Source organism: Moschus berezovskii, chromosome 8, assembly GCF_049115385.1.
Source record: "Moschus berezovskii isolate FMDL1 chromosome 8, NW_MosBer_1.0, whole genome shotgun sequence".
Classification (NCBI taxonomy): domain Eukaryota; kingdom Metazoa; phylum Chordata; class Mammalia; order Artiodactyla; family Moschidae; genus Moschus; species Moschus berezovskii.
Window position 1 is genome coordinate 101,300,096 of NC_142467.1, and position 23,207 is coordinate 101,323,302.

General features: G+C 53.7%; 1 protein-coding gene across 2 annotated transcripts; it reads left to right on the forward strand.

Moving 5' to 3' along the window:
- The first annotated feature begins 202 nt into the window (after positions 1-202).
- ZSWIM4 (zinc finger SWIM-type containing 4) lies at positions 203-22,663 on the forward strand. Of its 2 annotated transcripts, none has more exons than XM_055429707.2 (14): positions 203-567; positions 2,782-2,983; positions 4,607-4,963; positions 6,278-6,426; positions 6,510-6,660; positions 7,825-7,992; positions 8,805-9,164; positions 10,432-10,569; positions 10,894-11,148; positions 11,839-11,974; positions 16,198-16,352; positions 18,200-18,363; positions 20,001-20,082; positions 20,588-22,663. In XM_055429707.2, exons 1-14 carry the CDS (start codon positions 415-417, stop codon positions 21,445-21,447), a joined length of 3,330 nt encoding a protein of 1,109 aa, XP_055285682.2. In that variant the 5' UTR covers positions 203-414; the 3' UTR covers positions 21,448-22,663. The 2 variants fall into 2 exon arrangements, with proteins under 2 accessions (XP_055285682.2, XP_088695205.1); XM_088839079.1 differs by lacking the exon at positions 203-567 and adding an exon at positions 646-1,920.
- Positions 22,664-23,207: the final 544 nt, after the last annotated feature.

The window sequence follows — 23,207 nt, forward strand, 5'->3', positions numbered from 1 at the left end:
TCTTAGTGATTGACAGCCCAGCTCGCTGAGCGTCCTGATTGAGTAGTCCCGAAAAGACGGGCAGTGCATGTAACGAATGAACAGCGGCGACTTGGATACGGATCTGGTGGTGCAGCCAACGGCGGAGGAGGGCCTCGGAGGCCGAAGGGGGGGCCAATGGGGACGGGCGGCGGGGGCGGGACAACGGTGTAGGATAAAGCGGCGGCCGAGGCAGCTTCATTGTTGTGAAGCGTCTTAAAGGGGCCGCATCACCCTGCTGGCCCGGGGGTGGGTGCGGCGCGAGTCCCGGGGCGACCGAGCACAGACCAAGGTCAGGAAGGTGGGCAGGAGTCGTGGGAGCCGGCGAGGCGGAGCAGGTTTCGGGCAGAACCCCCTCAACAGGCCCCGCCCCGGCCCCGGCCCCGGCCGGGCCGGATGGACCCCCCCGCGGCCAAGCGGAGCCGGGGCTGCCCCGCAGGACCGGAGGAGCGCGACGCCGGGGCCGGGGCCGTGCGCGGCCGGGGCCGGCCTGAAGCGCTGCTGGACCTCAGCGCCAAGCGAGTAGCCGAGAGCTGGGCCTTTGAGCAGGTGAGCGAGAGGCGGGGTGGAGAGGAACCCACTCCCAGCCTCTTCCTAGACATATCTTTTCCTTCCCCTGCCCAGACCCCAGCCTCCGGACCGGTCCCAATCGAAGACACCTCCAGAGATCTCCACAATCCTTAATTCTGCCCAAGACATCCCCTCATCCTCCCATTTCACTCCTTCCACCCCCATCCCTTTCTGGGACAACTCTGTTCTTCAGCCCACAAGACCCAGGAATACCTGAGTGCCCCAGATCCAACTCGGGACCCTGTTTCTCCTCCTGCCCCGTGGTCCTCTTACAATACCGCATACCTCTCTTGCCCCACCTTATCCTCATCCCCAGTTAGGGCACCCCATTCAATCCTCAATCCTCTCTCCAACTCTTACAACTGCCCCCACTTGGGAACAGACCAGATCTCAGGACCTGGAGACCCAACATTTCTGACCTACACCCGCTTAGAGGACTCTCCCATATATATAGATCCCAGACCCAAGACACCCCCGTCTGTCTCCGATCCCTGCCTCTGGCCTCCAGAACCCACTTATCCCATGGGGACACCTTCTTCTCTTGTCAGTCCTTCACTCAGGTCCTAATACACAGCCCCCTGTCATTCTGGGACCACCTCCCACCTGGGGCTGCCCCTCCTGACTGGCTGCAGAGATTACTCCATTGTCAGAGTCCTCCCTCCCCTTTTCCCCACCCCCCACCCTTAACCATCCCAGTCCTTCCAGAGTTTGGCGGCAAGTGCGGGGCCAGGGTCTTGCTACCTGGACAGATGCACCGGGAACCCTGCCCCTATGGTTTCTGGGGGCCCTGCCAGGATGGCCCCAGGGCGGAAGCTATTAGAGTCAACTTTCCCAGCCTCAGTGGAGTTGTGGCTAGGACCTAACCAAGCCTTCCGCAGCCCCGACAGGCTCTGTCCTCTCTTTGGCTTTGAGTGGCTTTCTTTGCTCCCTGGTCTCATAAGAATTAGGGAGTCTGCCTCAACCAATGGGTCTGGGCCAAGTGTGGATGGGGCGGGCTCTGATTCATGGCCTGGAAAATCCCTCCTTAGTCATCTGCCAACTGTCCCCGAGGCCCCGGGCAAATCACTGGTCTTCCCACTTCCCTTTGAAATCCAGGACTGGGGACTCTGAAGGGTCCCTGCTCCTTCATTGTGTGTGAGAACACCAGGACAATCTTAAAACCTTCTCCAGGGCTCCGATGTGCATGCCTCAGGCAGGCCTGGACCTAGTGAAGGTCTTACCCCGCAGAAGCTCCCGGAATTGTCTGCAGCTCTTTGGCAGTTGGTCTCCTTCTTACTTTGAGGAAAAAAGGGCACAGAGAGGTTGAGAAACTTGCCCAAGGACACCCAGCCAGTGAGTAGCAACCCTGGATTGGAATGTAGGCTCAACCAGCTCAGTTCATTGCCCAAAGCCCCCAGGGGTGGGCAGGACACCCATCCCTTCCTGGGGACCCTTATAAGCTGAAACAGAGAGCCTGTCTTGGAACCTGGAGCTCATCAGCTGTGGGATCCTGAACAAATGAATTCACCCTACTTCTGAGCTTAGAATCCCCAGGCTGCCAAAGTATTGGGTTGTTGCTGGTAGAATTAAGGGTATTTAATATACATAAAACATTTAGCACAATGTAGGCTAAGACTGTGTAGGCCTGATCACTCATCTTCTGATCACTTTTGTCTTCTTTCCTCCTGCCCCACCCCCACCCCGCAAGCCTGAGGGGTGAGACTACCTTCCATTAGGATCCTGGGACCTGACATTCAAGAGGGAAGTGACAGAAAGTTCTAGAACACTTACAATGGGCCAGGTGTTATTATGAGTGCTATACATATTAACACATATGTAATATTCATGACACCCATGAGGCGGGTGCTCTTAACATCTTCTTACACTTGAGAAAAACTGAAGCTCAGAAAGGCCAAGTGACTTGTCCAAGGTCATGCTACTTGCTTTATTTAGTTATTTTGGACTTATGTCAAGTCTTAGCTGTGGCAAGTGGGATCTTCACTGTGGCATCTTTTGTCGTGGTGGGTGGGCTTAGTTGCCCCACAGCGTGTAGGGTCCTAGTTCCTGGACCAGGACTTGAACCCACATCCCCTGCATTGGAAGGCAGATTCCCAACCACTGGGCTGCCAGGGAAGTCCCCACGGTCATGGTACCTGTAAGCAGCAAAATCAGGGTTTCAGCACCCGGGTCTCTAACACAGCAGCCCTTCCACAGGTTGAGGAGCGGTTCTCCCGTGTGCCGGAGCCAGTCCAGAAGCGCATTGTGTTCTGGTCATTTCCACGCAGCGAGCGGGAGATATGTATGTACTCATCACTGGGGTACCAGCCCCCAGAGGGCGAGCACGACGCCCGGGTGCCCTTCACCCGCGGGCTGCACCTGCTGCAGAGTGGGGCCGTGGATCGCGTGCTTCAAGTAGGTGAGTGCCTGTCCCTCCAGCCCTGCCAGGGAGGTTGGGGGTCCAGAGCATGTGTGGAGGAGCCGGGAGCTGGAAGATTCCCAAAGGCAGGCTTTGATGCCCAGAGAGGGTTGTACAACATATTCTGAGCTCAGGATCAGCGATCTGCCTCGACCTGAGTCAGTTGGCGGGGTGAAGGTAGAAGTATGAGACGGGGAGCAGGCAGTGGTTTTGAGGAGAGATTATAAACTGGAAGTGAGAGGAGGTTCCAGACCCAGGAGTCCTCTGGGGCTGGGGTTTAGAGCCAGAGGTAAGAATGATCCTAGACTTCAGGCAGCAGGGTCCTCGGTAAGAGTTGGTGGCAAAGTTTATTTTTTTTAATATTTATTTATCTTTTGTTGGGGCGTGCGGACTTCTCTCTGGTTGTGGCACTTGAGCTTAGTTGCCCCGAGGCAGGTGGGATCTTAGTCCCCCGACACCAGAGATCAAACTCATGTACCATACACTGCCTGGAAGGAGGATTCGTAACCACTGGACCACCAGGGAAGTGGTGACGTTTTAGAGCCAGTGGTGAGAGCCAGATTTAGACCTCAGGCAGAGAGATTCAGGTGGAGGTTGGGTTCATAGGTTTAGGGATGGTCTTGGACCTAAGGCAACGAGGATTTGGTGGGGTCTGGGGTGAAAGTTCACCAGCTCAGGGAGATGGTGAAGGATAGGGAAGCCTGGCCTGCTGCTGTCCATGGGGTCGCAAGGAGTCGGACATGACTGAGCAGCTGAACAAAGGCTGAAAGTTGAGGATTGTCAGTAAGGAGAGCTCTTAAACCCCAGACAGCAGGGTCCAGGTGAAGGGAGGGGGTGGAAGTGTAGCTAGAGATGAAGGATGAATCTAGACCTCAGGGAGCAGGGCTCAGATGGGAACCAGTGGAGACTGAGCCAGAAGGCAGATGAGCCTTGGAATGCCACACTCACATGGGGGCGGGCCACGTCATCTCCCAGCTGGAGGCAGGGACTCAGCCAAGATGACCCTCTCTGAACCATGTCAGCCTGGGGGCCCCCTTGCCTGGACATGACCCAGCCAGCCACAGGCTCGGCCACCTCCAACTGGTATGAGGAAGCTGCTGTGTCCCTGCATGACACAGACAGGACCGGCTGGAGCCTGAGCTGCCCAACCAGTCGGATGAGCCTGGCATCTGGGCTCCCCAGGGGCCAGGGAGGGGCAGGGGGTGATGGGGTGACCTGGCCCCTAGTCGGACACATCAACCTTTTGCCCCCAAGATTCTTTGGTATCTTCCTAGGAAGTGACAGGGTGCCTGGAGCCTGGGCAGTATCCATAATGATCCAAGGGCTTGTAGTATTATTCAGAATTAGAATAAGAACAAGCATTTATTTAGCACTTACTGTCTGCAAACAGTGTTCTACATTAATCCATTTCATCCTCATCACAAATGCATGAGGATGATGCTACCTCCACACTTATTCATTAATATTCCCATTTCACAGATGCAGACACTGAGGCGCAGCAAGGTTAGGTTACTTGTGCTAGGTTACTCAGCTGGGATTTGCACCTGGTCTTGCTGTGCCTCATTGTCAAGCACAACCCATCTCTGGGGTGACACAGCAGTGACAGTTTGGTTTTGGTCTTAGGGTTCCACCTGAGTGGAAACATCCGGGAGCCAGGGGGACCTGGAGAGCCCGAGCGCCTTTACCACGTCTCCATCAGCTTTGACCGCTGCAAGATCACATCCGTGAGCTGCGGCTGCGACAACCGTGATCTCTTCTACTGTGCCCACGTGGTGGCCCTGTCGCTGTACCGCATTCGGCATGCCCACCAGGTGGAGTTGAGACTGCCCATCTCTGAGACACTCTCCCAGATGAACCGGGACCAGCTGCAGAAGTTTGTGCAGTACCTCATCAGCGCCCACCACACTGAGGTGCTGCCCACCGCCCAGCGCTTGGCAGACGAGATCCTCCTCCTGGGCTCTGAGATCAACCTGGTGCATGGTAAGGGTGCCCCAAGATCTGATGGGAGAGGTGAGGCCCCAGCTCAAAGCCACCTTGCTTGCTGTGTGGCAGGCATGTGTCACAGCATCCAAAGATAGCCTTGATCTAGGAATGAGGGTGGGGCACTGCCACCTGAGGTCAAGGTCACACACCTAGGAAGTGGAAGAACCTGGATTTGATCTGGCCCTGGGTAGATGAATGGTCAAAAATCAGCCAATGGGAAGATCCAGCCCCAGGGTAGGGGTGTCCCAAGATCGCAGGAGCAGGCCTGGGATCATGGATGTGTGGAGGTCATGAGGAGTATGTGTAGACCTTAGTGGGTGTCAGAGGTGGGATATGGTTAGGAGATAGACCCTGAGGTGTTATGAATTCTGGGGTGGTTTGGAGCTACAAGTGTTGCTTAACTATAATGGTGGGAGGATGGAGTAAGATGGAGAGAATAGATGGGTGAGTAGCAGGGGGAGGCATGAATGGATATTTGAGGGTAGTGATGAGTGGCTGTGGAACGTGTTCATGATGAATTGTTGGGGTGAACTGATGGTGTGGGAAAATGAATGGAATGAGTGGTTGGGTGATTTACTGGGACGGTAGGTGAATGGGGAATTGGTCGTGCTTGGCAGTGGAGTTAGATGGGATGCGCTTTGATTGGGGAGTTTGAGATAGTGGACAGATGGGGTTGGTGGAAGATTGGAAGGACCAAGGGGTACATGGATTGGGGGTTAGTTGGTGGGTGCTTGAATGTTGTTATATATAGACTGACATGGTGGATGGATCAAATATATAGGACAGATGGATGGACTAATGGGTTTGTGGGTGTTTGGGGAGATACAAATGAATGGATGGTTGGTGGGGAAAAAAGAGATGGAAAGTTTGGGTTAACTGGGTGGATGGATAGCATGGTTGTGTGGGTCAGTGTGTGGGTCAGTAGTGTTTTGAGTGGTTGGTACAGATGAGTTGGAAAGACAGATAGGGTTGGGGAGTTGGATGGTTGGATGGATGGACTGATGGGATGGGTGTGTAGATCAGTGAACAGATGGGAGTTATGGGTAGGGTGGATGATGGACTAGTGGGGTAGGTAGGTGTGCTAAGGGTTATGATGTATGGATGGGAAGATGCATGGCATGACATGCGGGTGTGGATAGACCAGTGACTGGTTTGAATGGATGGGTAGGTGATGATGGATGGATGGATGGTTGGGTGAGTGGGTTTTCAGGTGGGATGGATGGAATTTGGGGATGAGTTGGGTGATTTGGAGGACTGGTTGACATACTCCTTTCCCCAGCCCACGCCTCAATTTTCCCTCCCTCCCCACAGGTGCCCCAGACCCTACAGCAGGCGCAGGCATCGAGGATGCCAACTGCTGGCACCTAGACGAGGAGCAGATCCAGGAGCAGGTGAAACAGCTGCTGTCCAATGGCGGCTACTATGGCGCCAGCCAGCAGCTGCGCTCGATGTTCTGCAAGGTGCTGCGTGGGCAAGCACGGGGGGCGGGGCTAGGCTCCGGAGTCAGAGCCCCACCCCTTCTCACCACCAGGTCTTGGCACAGGTGCGAGAGATGCTGCGGATGCGTGACTCCAATGGGGCACGCATGCTGATCCTCATGACTGAGCAGTTCCTGCAGGACCCGCGCCTGGCCCTGTGGCGGCAGCAGGGCGCCGGCATGACGGACAAGTGCCGCCAGCTGTGGGACGAGCTGGGTGAGTCCCAGACCCCAGAAGCGGAAGCGCGGCAAGCACCTGGGCTCGACCACCCTGAATCGTCCTCATTCAGTAGCACCGCCAATATACAAGGGCTGTACTGAGCGCTGGGGCTACCACAGGCAACAAAAGAGATTAAATACCTGCCCTCAGGGCTTCCCTGATAGCTCAGTTGGTACAGAATCCGCCTGCAATGCCGGAGACCCTGGCTTGATTCCTGGGTCTGCAAGATCCGCTGGAGAAGGGATAGGCTACCCACTCCAGTATTCTGGCCTGGAGAATTCCATGGACTGTATAGTCCATGGGGTCACAAAGAGTCGGACTCTGAACGACTGAGCAAATTTCATTTCTTCTTCTCAGAGAGCTGACATCTAGTAGAGCAGACAGAGAGGAGAAAATCCCACAAGCCCATTAGGCCAGGGGTCAACACACGTTTTCCATAGGGCCAGATAGTTAATAGTTTTGGCTTTTCAGGCTATTTGGGTTTTGTCCCAACTATTCGATTTTATCTGTTGTAGCAAAAAAGCAACCACATACACATAACAAAGTAGGCATGGTAGCATTCCAAATGGACACTATTTATTTATTTGAATTTCATATCATTTTCACAAGTCACAAAATATTTTTATTTATTCCCCACCCCCTCCACCATTTAAAAATGTAAAAATAAATCTTAGCTCAGAGGCCATTCAAAAACAGGTGGTGGGGGACTTTCCTGGTGGTCCAGTGGTTAAGACTTTGTGCTTCCAAGGCAGGGGTGCAGGTTTGATCCCTGGTTGGGGAACTAAGATCCCACATGCAGTACAGCTCCAAAAAAAGAGAAAAAAGTGGCAGATTTTATTTTCTCCACGGGTGGTAGTTTCCTGACCCCTGTGATTGATGGTGATAAGTGCTATAGAGAAACAAAAATTGCAAGAGGAGTCTGACAGCCAGGGTTTGAGTCCTGACTTCTGTCTTCCCAGCTGTGTGACTTTGAGCAAGTGACTTTACCTCTCTGAGCCATAAAGTGAAGAGAGGATGAATTGCAACCTTAGAGGCCCAAGGTGAGAGTTAAGCAGAGACCAGTGCCCAGCACACAGCAGGCACTCCATACGTGTGTGCTGCTCCTGCTGGCATGAGTGTTGAGCCTCCTCCATGCCCACATTGGCTCCCCTCCCTCCCCAGGGGCCCTGTGGGTGTGCGTCATCTTGAGTCCCCACTGCAAACCAGAGGAGCGGACGAGCTGGCTCCAGCTGCTTAGCAAGTGGGACAAGCTGGACGTGTGTCCACTGGAGGAGGGCAATTACTCTTTTGATGGGCCCAGCCTGCAGCCCACTGCAACCCTCATCCCAGGTAGGAGAGGGGTCCCTGCCATTCCCCCCAACAAACCATCCCTATTGCCTGTGGCCTAGCCTCCCCATCATGGCGCTCAGGGGGAAAATAGAGGCAGGGCGGAGGGGACTAGCCCTTACCTGCCTCCTAGCCAGGAGACAGTGAGTGTCCAGGGCAGGGGCAGCAGGCAGCCTGAGGGACAGTGATGTGAAATACTCAAGATGCCTGTAGTTCTGGGCTGACTCAGTCTCCTCCTGGCCACGGCAGCAGAAATCGGGTGGGGGGAAGGGGAAACAGAAAGAAAAGGAAACAGGTATTGAGAAGAGAAAGACAAGTAAAGACAGGCAGAGAGGGAAGGAAAGAAACAGGAGGAGAGAGAAAGAAATTGAGTGTGGAGGGAGAGGGACGGACAGACCCAGTTGTTCAAACTCAGTTGTCTATTTGTGGTGGCTCAGACGGTAGAGAATCCACTGCAAAGCAGAGACCTAGGTTCAATCCCTGGGTCAGAAAGAGCCCCTGGAGAAGGGAAAGGCTACCCGCTCCAGTATTCCGGCCTGGAGAATTCCATGGACAGAGGAGCCTGGTGGGCTATAGTCCATGGGATCGCAAAGAATCAGACACGACTTTTTCATGTCGGACACTTTCACTTCCATGATAGCTCCCCTGACTCACACACAACTTTAAGTCTTCTGAAAAAATTGGGGAAAATGATGGCACACTCATCACTGTACCCAGAGTCTAGGCCCAAGCTGGCACTTGGTGGGATAGAACTGTCCACCACCTAACTGCTAGGGCCCCACTCATGGGGCCACATTTGGGCACCTCTCCCACAGGCCCGGAGGAGGAGGAGGAGGAGGAGGAGGTGATGGCTGCAGGTTCCCGCCACACCGTGTTTGGCCGCGCCCTGCAGGCTGGGTCGCTGCATTGGAGTGATGACCATCTGCAGAGGATCCTGGCCAGTGACTCCTACAGCCCCAACCTCACAGGCAACGGGGGCAGTGACAAACCAACCTTCGACCCCCAGGGCCGCCCGCTCTGGCTGGGCGAGCCCTTCCCCACTACCTGTGCTCGTGTGGACACCCTGAGGGCCCATGGATACCCCCGCCAGGCCCTGCGGCTGGCAAGTGCCATAGTCAACACCCTCCGGCTGCAGCAGCGACATCAGCTACAGATTTACAGGCAGCAGAAAAAAGGTGGGCACCAATCTTATCATCGTGTCCTGGGGCTGAAGACACAAATGCCAACTGCTGGGGGCTGTGGCAACCTGGAGGGTCTGAGGGTACAACGGGAAAACAGACCACTCAAGGTGTGTTGAGCAGAAAGGAATTTAATGCAAGGGATTGAGGGTTCACAGAACCAGTGAAAGGGCTGTCAGATTGAAAGTCAGGGAAGCCACTGCCTGGGTTCACAAACTTGAACTTCACAGAGAGTTCAGCTGCCTGTAGCCCTCATCGGGGGGGCAGTTCCCAAGAGGACAACGCAGAACCTGCTGGCAAACCTCACATCTGTGCCCTGGACAGCCACACACACACCTACTCACAGCTGCTGCAGAACAGTAATGGGCTCATTTTCTCCCACCTTTCACACCTCACACAAAGGGGTCTGGGAAATGTAGTTTCTATGCATCCAGCCACATGCCTTTCAAGAACATGGACCCAGCAAGGCCACATCAGATTTTTCCAAGAGAGGCCAGAACTCTGGATTCTTTGATGTGGAATTTACTGGGTTTTTTTTTTTCCAGTATGGGCAACAAATTCAAAATTGTATTCCATGCTGTATGACCCAAAAAAGAACATGGGGGGCAGGAGGGAGCCACCAGTTGCATACTCTGGGTGATGGGGTTGGGTTGGGTTAGTTACCAGGAAATTGAACACGGGGTTTAATGAGGGAAAATGGGGGCTTTGGTATTAGCAGAACTCTAAACTAGCCTGGAAGCATAGGGAAAGCCCCCACCCTTTCCCAGGACCAGAGGAGGTGAGAGCTGAGCTTAGATCCTAAGGATGTACATGAGGTTCCCAGGAAAAAGAGAGGGAACATCTATATTCCAGGTAGAAGAAACAGCATGGGCTGGAGCCCAGAGGCAAGGGAGAGCCCAGCTTGTGTGAGAAGATGAGAGGATGTGCTTCCAGATGGGGTGGGTGCGTGACAGTGACGGGGAAGCATTCATATCCGTCCTTGAGAGTGCTGAAAGCTGGTTGAGCCTGAGAGAAGTGAGAAGGATTAGGGTTATATGGAGAGGAATGACACCGGTGGGATGTTTGAAAAAGCACCCAGTTTAGCCACGCCTCGGCCTGGGTGTGGGACAGGAGGCCAGGGAGGTGAAGGCTACTGCAGAGCTCAAGGGGGCAGAGACGAAGGTGCTGGATGGGCATCTGGAGGCTGGACTCGGGGTTTGGGAAGAGGAAGCCCTCCTGGAGGGTTGGTAGAGGGGTGAGCCTTGAGCCTTTTTTCTACCTTCAGAGCTATTGCAGAAAGGTTCCACCTGCATCACCAACGTGGAAGGATGGGTGGGTCATCCCCTGGACCCGATTGGCTGCCTCTGCAGGGCACTCTTGGAGGCCTGTCGTCTAGAGGAGGAGACCCTTGCCATTTACCCAGGTACCCACACTGGGGACCTCTGGAGGAGGTGGGAGAATCATCACCCCTTGGCCATACTCCTTTGCCTAGTAGTCCTATTACTTGGCCACGCCCCTACACTTGGCCTGCCCTTTGGCCAGTACCAGGTGTCAAGAGGCTTAGCTTCTGAAAGTGAGGCCACCAGAGGCCTACCTGCTGTTGGAAGGTGGGCACTACCTCCTGGTGTGTGCAGAAACAGCTGGCTCTCCATAAATCTCCCCCACCCCTATAGTTTAAGGTCAGGGACCACTAGAGTCCCAGGAAAAGGGATTCCTCCCCAGTAGCCATGGTGCCCTTCTCCCACAGACTCGGGCCCTGAGAAGCGGAAGGTGGCCTACCAGCACGTCCCCGTGCCGGGGAGCCCTGGGGAGTCCTATTTGGCGATGGCGCTAGAGGTGGCCCTGTTGGGCCTGGGACAGCAGCGGGCCCTGCCTGAGGGACTGTACGCCCAGGACAAGGTGGTACGCAATGAGGAGCAGCTGCTGGCCCTGCTGGAGGAAGTGGAGCTGGACGAGTGGTTGGTGCAGGTGCTGCGCAAACAGGCGGGACAGCTGCTGGAAGGTAAGGCCACACTCCTAAGCCGGGTTGTTCCTGAAACGGAGGATCCCGTCCACTGCAGTGGTCTGGTTGCTGCTGGGTTGGGAGACCCAGCCTCTGCCTCCACCTCCGGTACTTACTGTCTTTACATACCTTATTGGTCAGTCGCTAAGTCGTGTCCTACTCTTTGCGACCCCATGACTGCAGCACGCCAGGCTTCCTGGTTCTTCACTGTCTCCCTGAGTTTGCTCAAACTCATGTCCATTGAGTCAGTGATAACCGTTCCATCATTACATACCTTGGCAGTTCCCTAAAGTGGAGGTCCAAATTTTGGCCCCGCCCCCACAAAGCCTGCCAGCCAATAATGGCTGCTATTGATGAGCTCCCCCCTACCCCGCAGCTTATCCTTGTGAGGCCCCGCCCTACCACTTAGGGAAGCTGGCTTGGCCACGCCCCCAGAGCAAGTGCAGCCCCACCTTCACTCTGGCCACACCCTGCGTTTGAGTCCTACCCCTACCCAGAGGTCCCAACGGTCTCTATCCTTTGGATTTTCCAGTACTTGTCTTAGTTTCATCCCTGCTTCCCCACCCCGGGACCTCTCTAGCCCCCACCACTCTATCTTGGGTCAGCCCATACCCCACTGGAATGTGGGGACCCCTGGGGAGAGGCGATACACGCCCACACCTGGGAGTTGAGCTTGGGTTGCCCCCGCAGGGGGTCCTTTCAGTGGCTTTGGAGAAGTGCTGTTCCGGGAGAGCGTACCCATGCACACCTGTGCCCGCTACCTGTTTACTGCACTGCTGCCTCACGACCCAGACCTGGCCTACCGCCTGGCACTGCGAGCCATGAGGTGAGAAAATGCAGCTGGGGACTCCCCCTGGGGCGGGAAGGATGAGGGGATAGGAGGCTACTGGGAGCCCCGTCCTTCCGCCCGCACTCACAACTTAGTTCATGCAGCCTCCCTCATGCTGGCATTCCAAGCCGCTCTGTGCTCTTGATGACTAAATATAAATATGTCATATTATTTTGAATTTGAGAAATCTCCACACAACACAGAATTCAGAGTCCTTTTCTAGGTAAGTTTATCCCAACCTACCCAAAGCTCTCTGGAGGCAAGCAGTGTTACCACTTTGATATCTATACTACAGGAGTCCAGATTTCTACAAACTTGTAATCTGAAAATGAAAACTTGGTTCTCCTTTACACACATGATACATCCTGCTGTTTAGTCGCTAAGTCATGTCCAACTCTTTTTGCGACCCCATGGACTGTAGCCCACCAGGCTCCTCTGTCCATGGGATTTCCCAGGCAAGAATACTGGAATGAGTTGCCATTTCCTTCTACAAGGGATCCTCCTGACCCAGGGATCAAACCTCAGTCTCATGCATTGGCAGGCAGATTCTTTACCACTGAGCCACCAGGGAAGTCCCATACCTGCGGTACCTATTCTATTTTTTTTTTAAATTTTAATAACCTAATGGTTTCTTATGATGGTTAATCTTTTTTTAATATTTATTTTTTAGCTGCACTCAATCTTAGTTGCCGTACTCAGGATCTTTAGTTGAGGCACAAGGGATCCTTAGTTGCGACACGCAGGATCTTTTAGCTGTGGCATGTGAATTCTTAGTTGCAGCATGTGGGATCTAGTTCCCTGACCAGGAATGGAACCCAGGCCTCCCGAATTGGGAGCACGAAGTCTTAGCCACTGGACCACCAAAGAAGTCTCCTGTACCTATTCTTTGCACCTTGTTTTCACTGAACTTTTGCATCTTAAAGCCTTTATCCTATCACGTAACAGGTGAACCACTTTTGGGTAGTACCATGAAAAACCCAGTGTGAAACTGAGAGACATTTAGATGTTGCAATGAATGACCAGATTATCATTTCCCATGTACACCGGCAGATCATAGAAGCAGGATATTAAAAGGCGCTGTCCATGGTAAACCATGCCCAACAAATTAAGTGAGATCCGTCTCCCACCCTCTGATCCTATCCTCCAGAGACACCTATTAACGATTTGAGAGCTTCCCTGGCTGTCCAATGGTTAAGACTCTGCTTCCAATACAGGGGGATCGGGTTCAATCCCTGGTTGGGGAACTAGGATCCTACATGCCACATGGCCTGACAAAAAAAAGTTTGAGGTGCATTTTCTAGAATATCTGTAAAGAATAATCTGTTAAGAGCCATGATTTAGAGAATACTCTTTTAGGTGCTAGACTTTTTTCTAAACCAGTGCTAGCAAATCACAACCCACGGGGCAACTTTGGAGCCCCTGAGATAAGAATGGTTTGTATATTTTTAGATGGTTGGGAAGAAATCAAAAAAATATTCTATGACACATGGAAAACACGTGAAACTCAAATTTCAGTTTCTGGAAATGAAGTTTTATTGGCGCAGAGCACCACTCACTCGTTTGTGTTCCGTCTGTGTCCGCTTTGCACAACAGCGATGGTTGTGACAGAGACCGAATGGCCTACAAAGCTGAAAATACTGGCTGTCCAACCCAGTGCAGGAGAAAAGGTGCCAACTTCTGATCTAAATCTGACTCACATTATCCCATATAATCTTCTAAACTCCCCAGCTAAATAAGTATATTTACACCCATTTTACACATAGGCTGAAGGTGTGTCCCGAGTCACGTAGCGAAGTCGTTTATTTATTTTTTTTAATTTTTATGTATTTATCTTATTTTTGGCTGCGCTCCGTCTTCATTGCTGCCCGCGGGCTTCCTCTAGTTGCAGAGAGTGGGGCCTGCTCTTTGTGCCACTGCTCAGACTTCTCACTGCGGTGACTTCTTTTTCACGGAGCAGGGGCTCTCTAGTGCTCAGGCTTCGGTAGTTGTGGGCTTATCTACTTGGTGGGGCATGTGGGATCTTCAAAGGCCAGGGACTGAACCCGTGTCTCCTGCATTGGCAGGTGGATTATTAACCACTAGACCACCAGGGAAGTCCAGCAAAGTCATTTAGATATTTGGAGCCAGAATAGTCTTGACTCCTTTTCCGTGCTTTGATTACATTTAACAGCTTTGTAGAACTTTCTTAACACAAAATGCATGTAAACAGTGAGCTGAGGATCAAAATATCTTATGGGGGAACCCCACTGAGTCATTCAACAAACATGTGTTGTTCACCTGTTGTATGGCAGGCATTGCTCTGGTGCTAGAGATGCAATGGTGACCCAAATAGTGAAAAATTCCTGCCCTTGTGGAGCTGACATTGTAGTGAGGGAAAGACAGTCAGCACGTTTATAGGTAACCTGTGTTGTGTGGCAGATGGTGACATGCAAGAAAGGGGTAGAAGGAGTTGGGAGGGGAAGTTGCACTCTCCCATGTATTGGGCATGTCAGGAAAGAGCTCACTGAAAGTATTTTTTAAATAATTTTATTTATTGATGTATTTTTGGTTATGCTGGGTCTTCATTGCTCCACAGGCTTTTCTCTAGTTGCGGAGAGTGGGGCTGCTCTCTAGTTGCTATGTGTGGGCCTCTGATTGCAGTGGCTTCTCTTGTAGAGCACAGGCTCTAGGCAAGCTGGCTTTAATAGTGGTGGCACGAAAGCTCCGTGGTTGCAGCTTACAGACTCTAGAGCACAGGCGCAGTAGTTACAGCACACGAGCTTAGTTGCTCTGCAGCACGTGGAATCTTCCTTGACCAGAAATCGAACCCGTGTCCCCTTCGTTGGCAGGTGGATTCTTATCCACTGCGCCACCAGGGAAGCCCTGATGAGAGTGTTTTTAACACTGGGTCAAAAATGTGGTCTCTGACACGATCGGGATATGAGCAGGGGTTGCAGACCCTTCATCTCAGGTGGTCAGGTCTCCTGATCTTGGTGAGTTTCTCCAGCTCCTTTCATCTTGCCTCAGGTGCTGTCTTGGCTGTTCCTCCCTTGATTAGCAACTGTTGGAATCCATCCTTTGGAATGCAGGGAAGTTCCTGGAGACTGGAGTCTTTACTTCAAGAAATGCCAGACTGAAAGGCCTCTGTGCCTGGGAGTTCCACAGGGCCCTGCTCAGTTTCAGCTGCAGTGAACATCTCTGTCTTTCGTTTTTACTGGAGTATAGTTGATTTACAATGCTGTGTTCCTTTCAGGTGTGCAGCGAAGTGAATTCATTACACAATTACCTCTGTGTGGGGCTTCCCAGGTGCCACTAGTGGTGAAAACCCACCTGCCAGTGCAGGAGACATGAGAGACATGTTTCGATCCCTGGGTTGGGAAGATCCCCTGGAGGAGAGCATGGCAAGGCACTCCAGTATTCTTGCCTGGAGAATCCTACAGACCAGAGGAGCCTGGAGGGCCACAGTCATCGTGGTTGCAAAGAGTTGGAGAAGACTGAAGCGACTTATGTGCCTGTGTGTTAAGTCACTTCAGTCGTGTCTGACTGTGAGACCCCATGGACTGTAGCCTGCCAGGCTCCTCTGTCCATGGGATTCTCCAGGCAAGAATACTGGAGTGGGTGGCCATGCCCTCCTCCAGGGGATCTTCCCGACCCAGTGATTGAACCCACATCTCTTCTGTCTCCCACATTAACAAGTGGGTTCTTTACCACTAGTGCCACCTGGGAAGCCCACATATACATGTACCCACTCTTTTTGAGATTCTTTCCCCATATAGGTCATTGCAGAGTTCTGAGTAGAGTTCCCTGTGCTATACAGTAAGTCTCTGTTAGTTATGTATTTTATGCGTGCATGCATGCTGAGTTGCTTCAGTCATGTCCATCTCTTTGCAGCCCTATGGACTATAGCCCGCCAGGCTCCTCTGTCCATGGGATTCTCCAGGCAAGAATACTGGAGGGTTGCCATGCCTTCCTCCAAGGGATCTTCGCGACCCAGGGACTGATCCCGGGTCTCATGTCTCCTGCATTGGCAGGCAGGTTCTTTATCACTAGCCCCACCTGGGAAGCCCCATGTATTTTATACATGCAGTAAACATCTTCAACACACATCTTCCGTCTTCCTGGGTGCCTAGGGCTTTGCTGACTCTGGAGGGTAGGTTCTGGCTGAGGCGGAAGGCGTCTCCTAGAGAGGATGGAGAGTCCAGCCTTGTCTCACAGCAGGCTTGCTTCTCTTCTCACCCCAGGCTGCCCGTACTGGAGACAGCGTTTCCAGCTGGAGAACCTCCCAGCAACCCGCTGGACTCCATCATGAGCAACCGCTTCCCCCGCTGGTTCATCCTTGGCCACCTGGAGACCCGCCAGTGTGAGCTGGCCTCTGCCATGCTGACCGCTGCCAAGGGTGAGGACCGTGGCTGCCCCCACCCCATCCCCCTGCCCTTTACATTACTCCCCTCCCTCCTTACCCTCATTCCATGCCCCCAACTTACTTTTACTTATCCCACAGTTTTCCTTGGAGCTTCCCAGATGGTGATAGTGATAGAGAACCTGTCTGCCAATGCAGGAGACATAAGAGATGTGGGTTCAACCCCTGGGTCGGGAATATCCCCTGGAGGAGAGCATGGCAACCCACTCTAGTATTCTTGCCTGGAGAATCCCACAGACAGAGCAGCCTGGGGAGCTACAGTCCATGGGGTCACAAAGAGTCAAATGCGACTTAGCGTGCACTTATGCAGTTTTCCTTGAGCACATTCTGTTTTTCTTTTGACCTGCGGGATATTAGTTCTCCGACCAGGGATCAAACCCACACCCCCTGCAGAGGAAGTGTGGATTCTTAATCACTGGACCACCAGGGAAGTCCATTCTTGAGCACTTTCTGTAAATACCAGGCACTGTCCCAGATGCTGAGCCCCAGTAGCAAACAAAACTGTCCCACATCCCATGGTCTGTGGTGTTATTCCTAGGGAGGGCAGGCAGACAATAAATAAGGTAAAGAAGACAGTTGTGCAGTGAGAGGTAATAAGTGCTGTGAAGAGGCATATAGTAAGTTGACATTTAAGCCACAACGTGAAGGTGAAGGTGGAGTAATGCCAGTATCTGGTGTCTTAGCTCCGCTGCCGTAACAAACTACCATAGATGTGGTGGTTTAAACAACAGAAAGTTATTTTCTTAGAGTTCTGGAGGCTGGAAGTTCAAGATCAGGGAGCCAGGACAGTCAGCTCCTGGTGAGGGCTCTCTTCCTGGCTTACAGACGACTGCCTTCTAACTGTGTCCTCACATGACAGAGAAGGAGAGATCTCTGGTTTCCTCCTGTCCATATAAGGACTCTGGTATCCTGGGGGCACTAGCCTCATGACTTCAGCTAAACCAAATTACCTCCCAAAGGTCTGCCTCTAAATACAATTGCTCTAGAGAGTTAGGGCATCAGTGTATGAAGTTCGGGAGGCACAGTTCAGCCCACAGCATCTGGGAAGAGTACTCCAGGCGGAAGGAACAGCCAGTACAGAGTGCCTGGTCACATTTAAGAAGCAGAGGAAGCTGGTGTGGCTGCAGCTATAACAGAATTGTAGCCCAGGTGAACAATAATAACAGTAGTAAAAGTTCACGTGTGTGCATGTGTTTGCATGCTCAGTCGATCAGTCGTGTCAGACTCTTTGTGACCCCGTGGACTAGCCTGCCAGGCTCCTCTGTCCATGGGGTTATCCCAGCAACAATCTCTAAGGCATTTTCCTGACCCATGGATTGAACCTGTGTCCCCTGCAGCTCCAGCATTGGCGTGTGGATTCTTTGCCACTGAGCCACCTGGAAGCCACTCACATATACAGGTCTTGCCATATTAAGGCTTTTATAAGTATGGGCTCACCACAGCCCTGTGTGACATGTACCGTGGCATTAGTATTATCCATTGTGCAAATGGGGCATCCAAGGCATGGAGAGGTGAAGCAACTTGCTCAAGATCACACAGCTTGTGTGATATGAACCCTGGCATCTGGCATCTGCTGGGTCCAGAATTGGTGCCCTTGACGGTTAGGGGTCCAGCGGCTTCCTCCCATCGAAAGGGAAGGGGCAGAGGAGAGATAACGGGGAGTGCCAAGAGTGGTCTGGGTCTTCACAGAACCGTTGCCAGGTGCGTCACCATCCACATTCACACATTTGCACGTGTGTGGAAGAAACTGTGTGAGCAGGTCCGGCAGCATCCGGCTGGTGCAGGGTATGCCATGATATCCTCTGTCCCTCCCCCAACTCTAGGAGACCCCAAGTGGCTGCACGCAGTGCTGGGCTCCATCCAGCTGAACATCCACTCTCCAGCCTTGCTTTTCAAGCTGGCGCAGGATGCCTGCAAGACTGCCACCCCGGCCAGCGCCCCACCGGACACTACGCTGCTGGGCATTGCGCTGGAGCTGGGCCTTCAGGTGAGAGCCACGGGAGCGAGCATGGGGGCGAGGCCGGTGGGCATGAGGGCGGGGCAAGAGCCCACTTGGGGGCGGGGCCTGAGTGCAAGGTCTTTCTGGAGGTGGGACCTAAGGGTAAGCCTCGCATCCTTTAGGGGCGGGGCTTGGATGTGAATGGCATCTCTGGGCGGGGCTACAGAGGAACAGGGCCCGGGAGAGGAGTCCTGAGAGTGAGGGCCTGAAGTTACCAGTGAGGGTGGAGCCTATGACTGATGACTCAGTTGCAGAACCTGAAGGTGAGACTCTTACTTCTGGAGGTGTGGCTGAGGACATGGAAAGGGATCATGGAGCATGCAGGCGGCCACAAGAGGGAGTAGAACCTACGTGTGTTGGCCTGGGGTTGATGTGCCATAACGACCATGAGTGGGCGGGGCTGAAACTGAAGAGCCTGCCTACTAGGAGCTTTCTTGGGGAAAGGGCCTGCAGGGGACTGCGGTGAGAAGGGGGCGTCACTACTGAGGGGCGGGGCTTAAGGAGGGTCCTGTGAGTGAAGAGCCACCTCTGGGGGTGGGGTCTGTGGTTGAAAGTCATGGAGGTAGGACCTGCATGTGAGTGTCCAGGTCCTCCTCAGAGACCCGGACGACGGACAGTGCCGTAAGGGCAAGGGAGAGGCATGGGCGCAGCTTGAGGGCATAGATAAGTATGGGGCTCATGGGGGCAGGGTCTCAGTGGCAAAAGTAAAATAAGAGAATAAGGTACAGATTCAGATGACATCTTCCCAGTGTAGAACTGGCCAGCAAAGGGCAGACAAGTGGTAGAATTGGCCTCTGAACAACGCCGTAAAGGAGGTAGAGCTATTCTGGGGGAATGTGGGGGTTGAGATAAGGGTGGTGTTTTGGGGGGTTTTTTGGCTGTGTCAGGTCTTAGTCGTAGCGCACAGGACTGTGATCTTTGTTGCTCCATGCAGGATCTTTAGTTGCAGCATGCAGGATTTTTTTTTTTTTTTTTTAGTTGCAGCCTGTGGGATCTAGTTCCCTGACCAGGGATTGAACCTGGGCCCCGTGCATTGGGAGCATGGAGTCTTAGCCACTGAACCATCAGGGAAGTCCCCAAGGATGATGCTTTACGATGGTGACCCCACAATTTAGGAGCTTCCAGGCAGGACGTGGGGTTGGGGCCTCACGAGAAAGGCCAGCAAGAATGGTGCTTATTGGGGGTGGGACCTGAAGAAGGTGGGACCTGTAATGGCAGGTGCTTTGTGTGGGGCCTCAGGAGGAAATCTGACAGGAAGCACAGAACTTTCCAGAGAAAAGTGACAGGTTGGTTAGTTGTCCCAGGTAGGATCCACGGGACCTTAGAATAACACAGTAATGGGTGGTGTCAGCTGGGGACGTTGAAGCAGTAGGCACTGTACAGAAAGCTTTACTTACTTAACACTTCCACTTGATTCTCACAACTGGGTGAGGCAGATACTATTTTTATCTCCATTTTACAGATGAGGAAGCTGAGGTCCAGACAGGTGAAGCCCGTTGCCCACACTGTATGGCTTTGATTCAGTCCTTAACGTCTGAGTTTCCTGGGGCCCCTCAGAATCCTCAGCCCCGTCCCGTAGGCCTCCCTTGGGTGACCCCCTTCTCTCCCTATGGCCCGTGCTGCAGGTGATGCGGATGACCCTGAACACCGTGACCTGGCGTCGGAGGGAGATGGTGCGCTGGCTGGTCAGCTGTGCCACAGAAATCGGTGAGAGCCCCCAAGGGGTCTCACAACTCACCTCCATACAGAACCAGGCAGGCATGAGGGAGAAGCAGAGCCATTTCCTGGACCCCAGCCTGTGCTCTGGGCTGGGCCACGAGGGAATGATGGGCATGGGGGAGCACAGGGTGTGTCCAGCTGAGCCTGGAGGCTGGCCAGGCTAAAGAGGCTAGAATGGACAATCCCTCCAGTGCTTAGCACCCACCTTCCCAGTTCCTACCCAGCCCACCTGCCTTAGAAAAGTAAAGTGAAGTTTCTATCAAGCCTGGAGTGGAGGTAGAGGGGATATAGCTTTATTCTTGCCTGGTGGGAACTGTAGGTCAGGGTAAACTTATACACATAGGTACACCCATGCACAGATAAATCCCTAGAAAACCCATGCACACAGGGTAAATCCATTCATGCAGGGTAAACCGATGCACACAGGGTAAACCCATGCACAGGTGAATCCCTGCCCCGGGCCCGACCAGTGTCACCCTCTCGTTTCCCGCAGGCCCGCAAGCCCTGATGAACATCATGCAGAACTGGTACTCCTTATTCACCCCGGTGGAGGCGGCCACCATCGTGGCAGTAACGGGCACCACCCATGCCACACTGTTGCGGCTGCAGCTGGATGCAGCCCGGCGGGAAGAACTCTGGGCCTGCGCACGCACCCTGGCCTTGCAGTGCGCCATGAAAGACCCGCAGAACTGTGCCCTGCCCGCCCTCACCCTGTGCGAGAAGAACCAGGCGGCCTTCGAGGCGGCCTACCAGATCGTGCTGGATGCGGCCGCCGGTGGCCTGGGCCACGCCCACCTCTTCACCGTGGCGCGCTACATGGAGCACCGCGGCCTGCCACTTCGGGCCTACAAGCTGGCAACGCTGGCCCTGGCGCAGCTCAGCATCGCCTTCAACCAGGACAGCCACCCAGCGGTCAATGACGTGCTCTGGGCCTGCTCGCTCAGCCACTCGCTGGGTCGGCACGAGCTCTCGGCCATCGTCCCGCTCATCATCCGCAGCATCCACTGCGCCCCCATGCTCTCCGACATCCTGCGCCGCTGGACCCTCTCGGCGCCTGGCCTGGGGCCCCTTGGGGCTCGCCGGGCTGCCAAGCCTCTGGGTGCCGACCGAGCACCGCTGTGCCAGCTGCTGGATGCGGCCGTGGCGGCCTACATCACCACCAGCCACTCGCGCCTGACGCACATCAGCCCGCGTCACTACAGCGACTTCATCGAGTTCCTGGGCAAAGCTCGCGAGACTTTCCTGCTGGCGCCCGATGGACACCTGCAGTTTGCCCAGTTCCTGGAGAACCTCAAACAGACCTACAAGGGCAAGAAGAAGCTCATGCTCCTGGTGCGGGAGCGTTTCGGCTGAGGGGCAAGAGGCAGACACTGGGGGCATCCTCCCTTCGCCCCTGCCCCTGTGGCACCCGCTCTCCATCAGGGGCCTCGACGCTGAAGGCCCGTGTGGCGTTTCAGTATTAAGTCAGGGAAGGAGCCCGGCTGAAGCTGGGTGGTCTTGCCTGCCATCCCCCACCCCCCAAGCCCAAAAGGAGGTGGGAGGCAGGAGGTGGCATCCTGCCACATGCGTGCCTAGGAGCGTGCAAGTGAGTGCGAGACGCGAGGATCAGAAGCCATACCAGCACCCAAAGGCCTGGAAGGGGGTGTGTGCTTGTGCAGCTGGTATGACGCCATTGTGAACACCCCAGAAGCAATAGGCAAGCTCTCCCTTCCCAAAGCTACAGCTCTGTCTGGAGCTGAGGGGGCAGCGGGGAGTGCTGGGAAGCAGGACTCTCCAGACACTGGTTTTCGAAGTCAAAGTAGCAGACAAACCCTCCCTGTGCCCAACTCTGGGTGGATGGAGGGCTTGTGTTAGGGCATCTAAACTCCTTTTGTAATAACCCCTCACCCCACCCCCGCCTCAGGGGCCCCACTGGCAGCCCTACACCCTCTGCAGGCTGCCCAACGGGAACCAATGGTTCACCCCCACTGAAGGATTTGAAGAGGCTTCAGGCCTCGGCCACATACCTCACCCCCTCATCCTGCCAGGACTCTGTTGGGTGCCAGGGTCCCAGGGCAGGCTGGGGGATCATTATTGCCCCTCCCCCCACCTACTAGTCACTGGACATACAACTCAGGAACCGAGCCAGACTCACACTGTCCTCCAAACCTGGTGTGGGGGGAGACAAGCACAGGCAAGCCAGAGACCCCACCCACCCCCAATCTAGAAAGGAAAGGGGCCAACATCTTAGCATTTTTTGGCTGGCTGTGTGTCTCTCATTTTCTCCTCCTGTGCCTCCCTGCTCTGTCCTTCATCTTATTCTCTCTAACCATATTTCCATCTAGCCTGTCTTGTGTATTTGCATTCCCAGTTGCTGTCTCTTTGGCTTCCCTCCCCCCACCTTGGCCTAGGGAGAAGAAGAAAGACTCCCACTCCCAATCACCCTCCTCTTGTCTTTTCTCCTCTTGTAATTAAGGACAAAGATCACCGAATTTTGTAACTTTTTTTTTTCTATTTATTGAACCACATATTGTATTTACTTTTTTTTTTTTTTTTTAAGATTCAACACAGCTTGTTCTTTTAAATTTTAGTTTGAGACTAAAGTGTGTTCCTCCCCCAATGTGGCCCCTGCCAGGGCTCCCTTTTCCCCCCGTAGAAAATCTCCAGCCTCCTCTCTGGGTATAGCTTCAAGCAACGGGTGCAATGGGAGCCACTGTTGGTTGCATCCAGTGGTAGGAGTATGGATGATAGTAGACAGGGATGGAGAGCTCACTGTGAGCAAGCCTAGTGTTTATATCTGTGCTTTACACCTGTCATCTGCTACAACACCTGTCTGAGGAGAAAGCTGAGGCTCCAAAGTTTAAGGAAAGGGCATGGAATTTTAGAAAGTGACAGCTCTAGATTTAGTACCTTGCTGGGCTGGGGACACTGTTCACCCCAAGCGGCTTGGTCCATGCAGTGCTGGGAATGGCCACTAGGGGGTGCCCTGGCTCCAGACACTCGCTATTGAGGTTCCCTGTGTGCGTTTCGGTTGCTCAGTCCTGTCTGACTCTGCGACCCCATGGACTGTAGCTGTCAGGGCTCCTCTGTCTGTGGAATTTCCTGGCAAGAATACTGGAGTGGGTTGCCAATTC

Coding starts and splice junctions, on each gene's coding strand:
- ZSWIM4 (XM_055429707.2), top strand. CDS start 415: ATGGACCCCCCCGCGGCCAAGCGGAGCCGGGGCTGCCCCGCAGGACCG. Junction 10,570..10,893: donor GACCCTTGCCATTTACCCAG/GTACCCACACTG, acceptor CTTCTCCCACAG/ACTCGGGCCCTGAGAAGCGG. Junction 20,083..20,587: donor CAGCTGTGCCACAGAAATCG/GTGAGAGCCCCC, acceptor CGTTTCCCGCAG/GCCCGCAAGCCCTGATGAAC.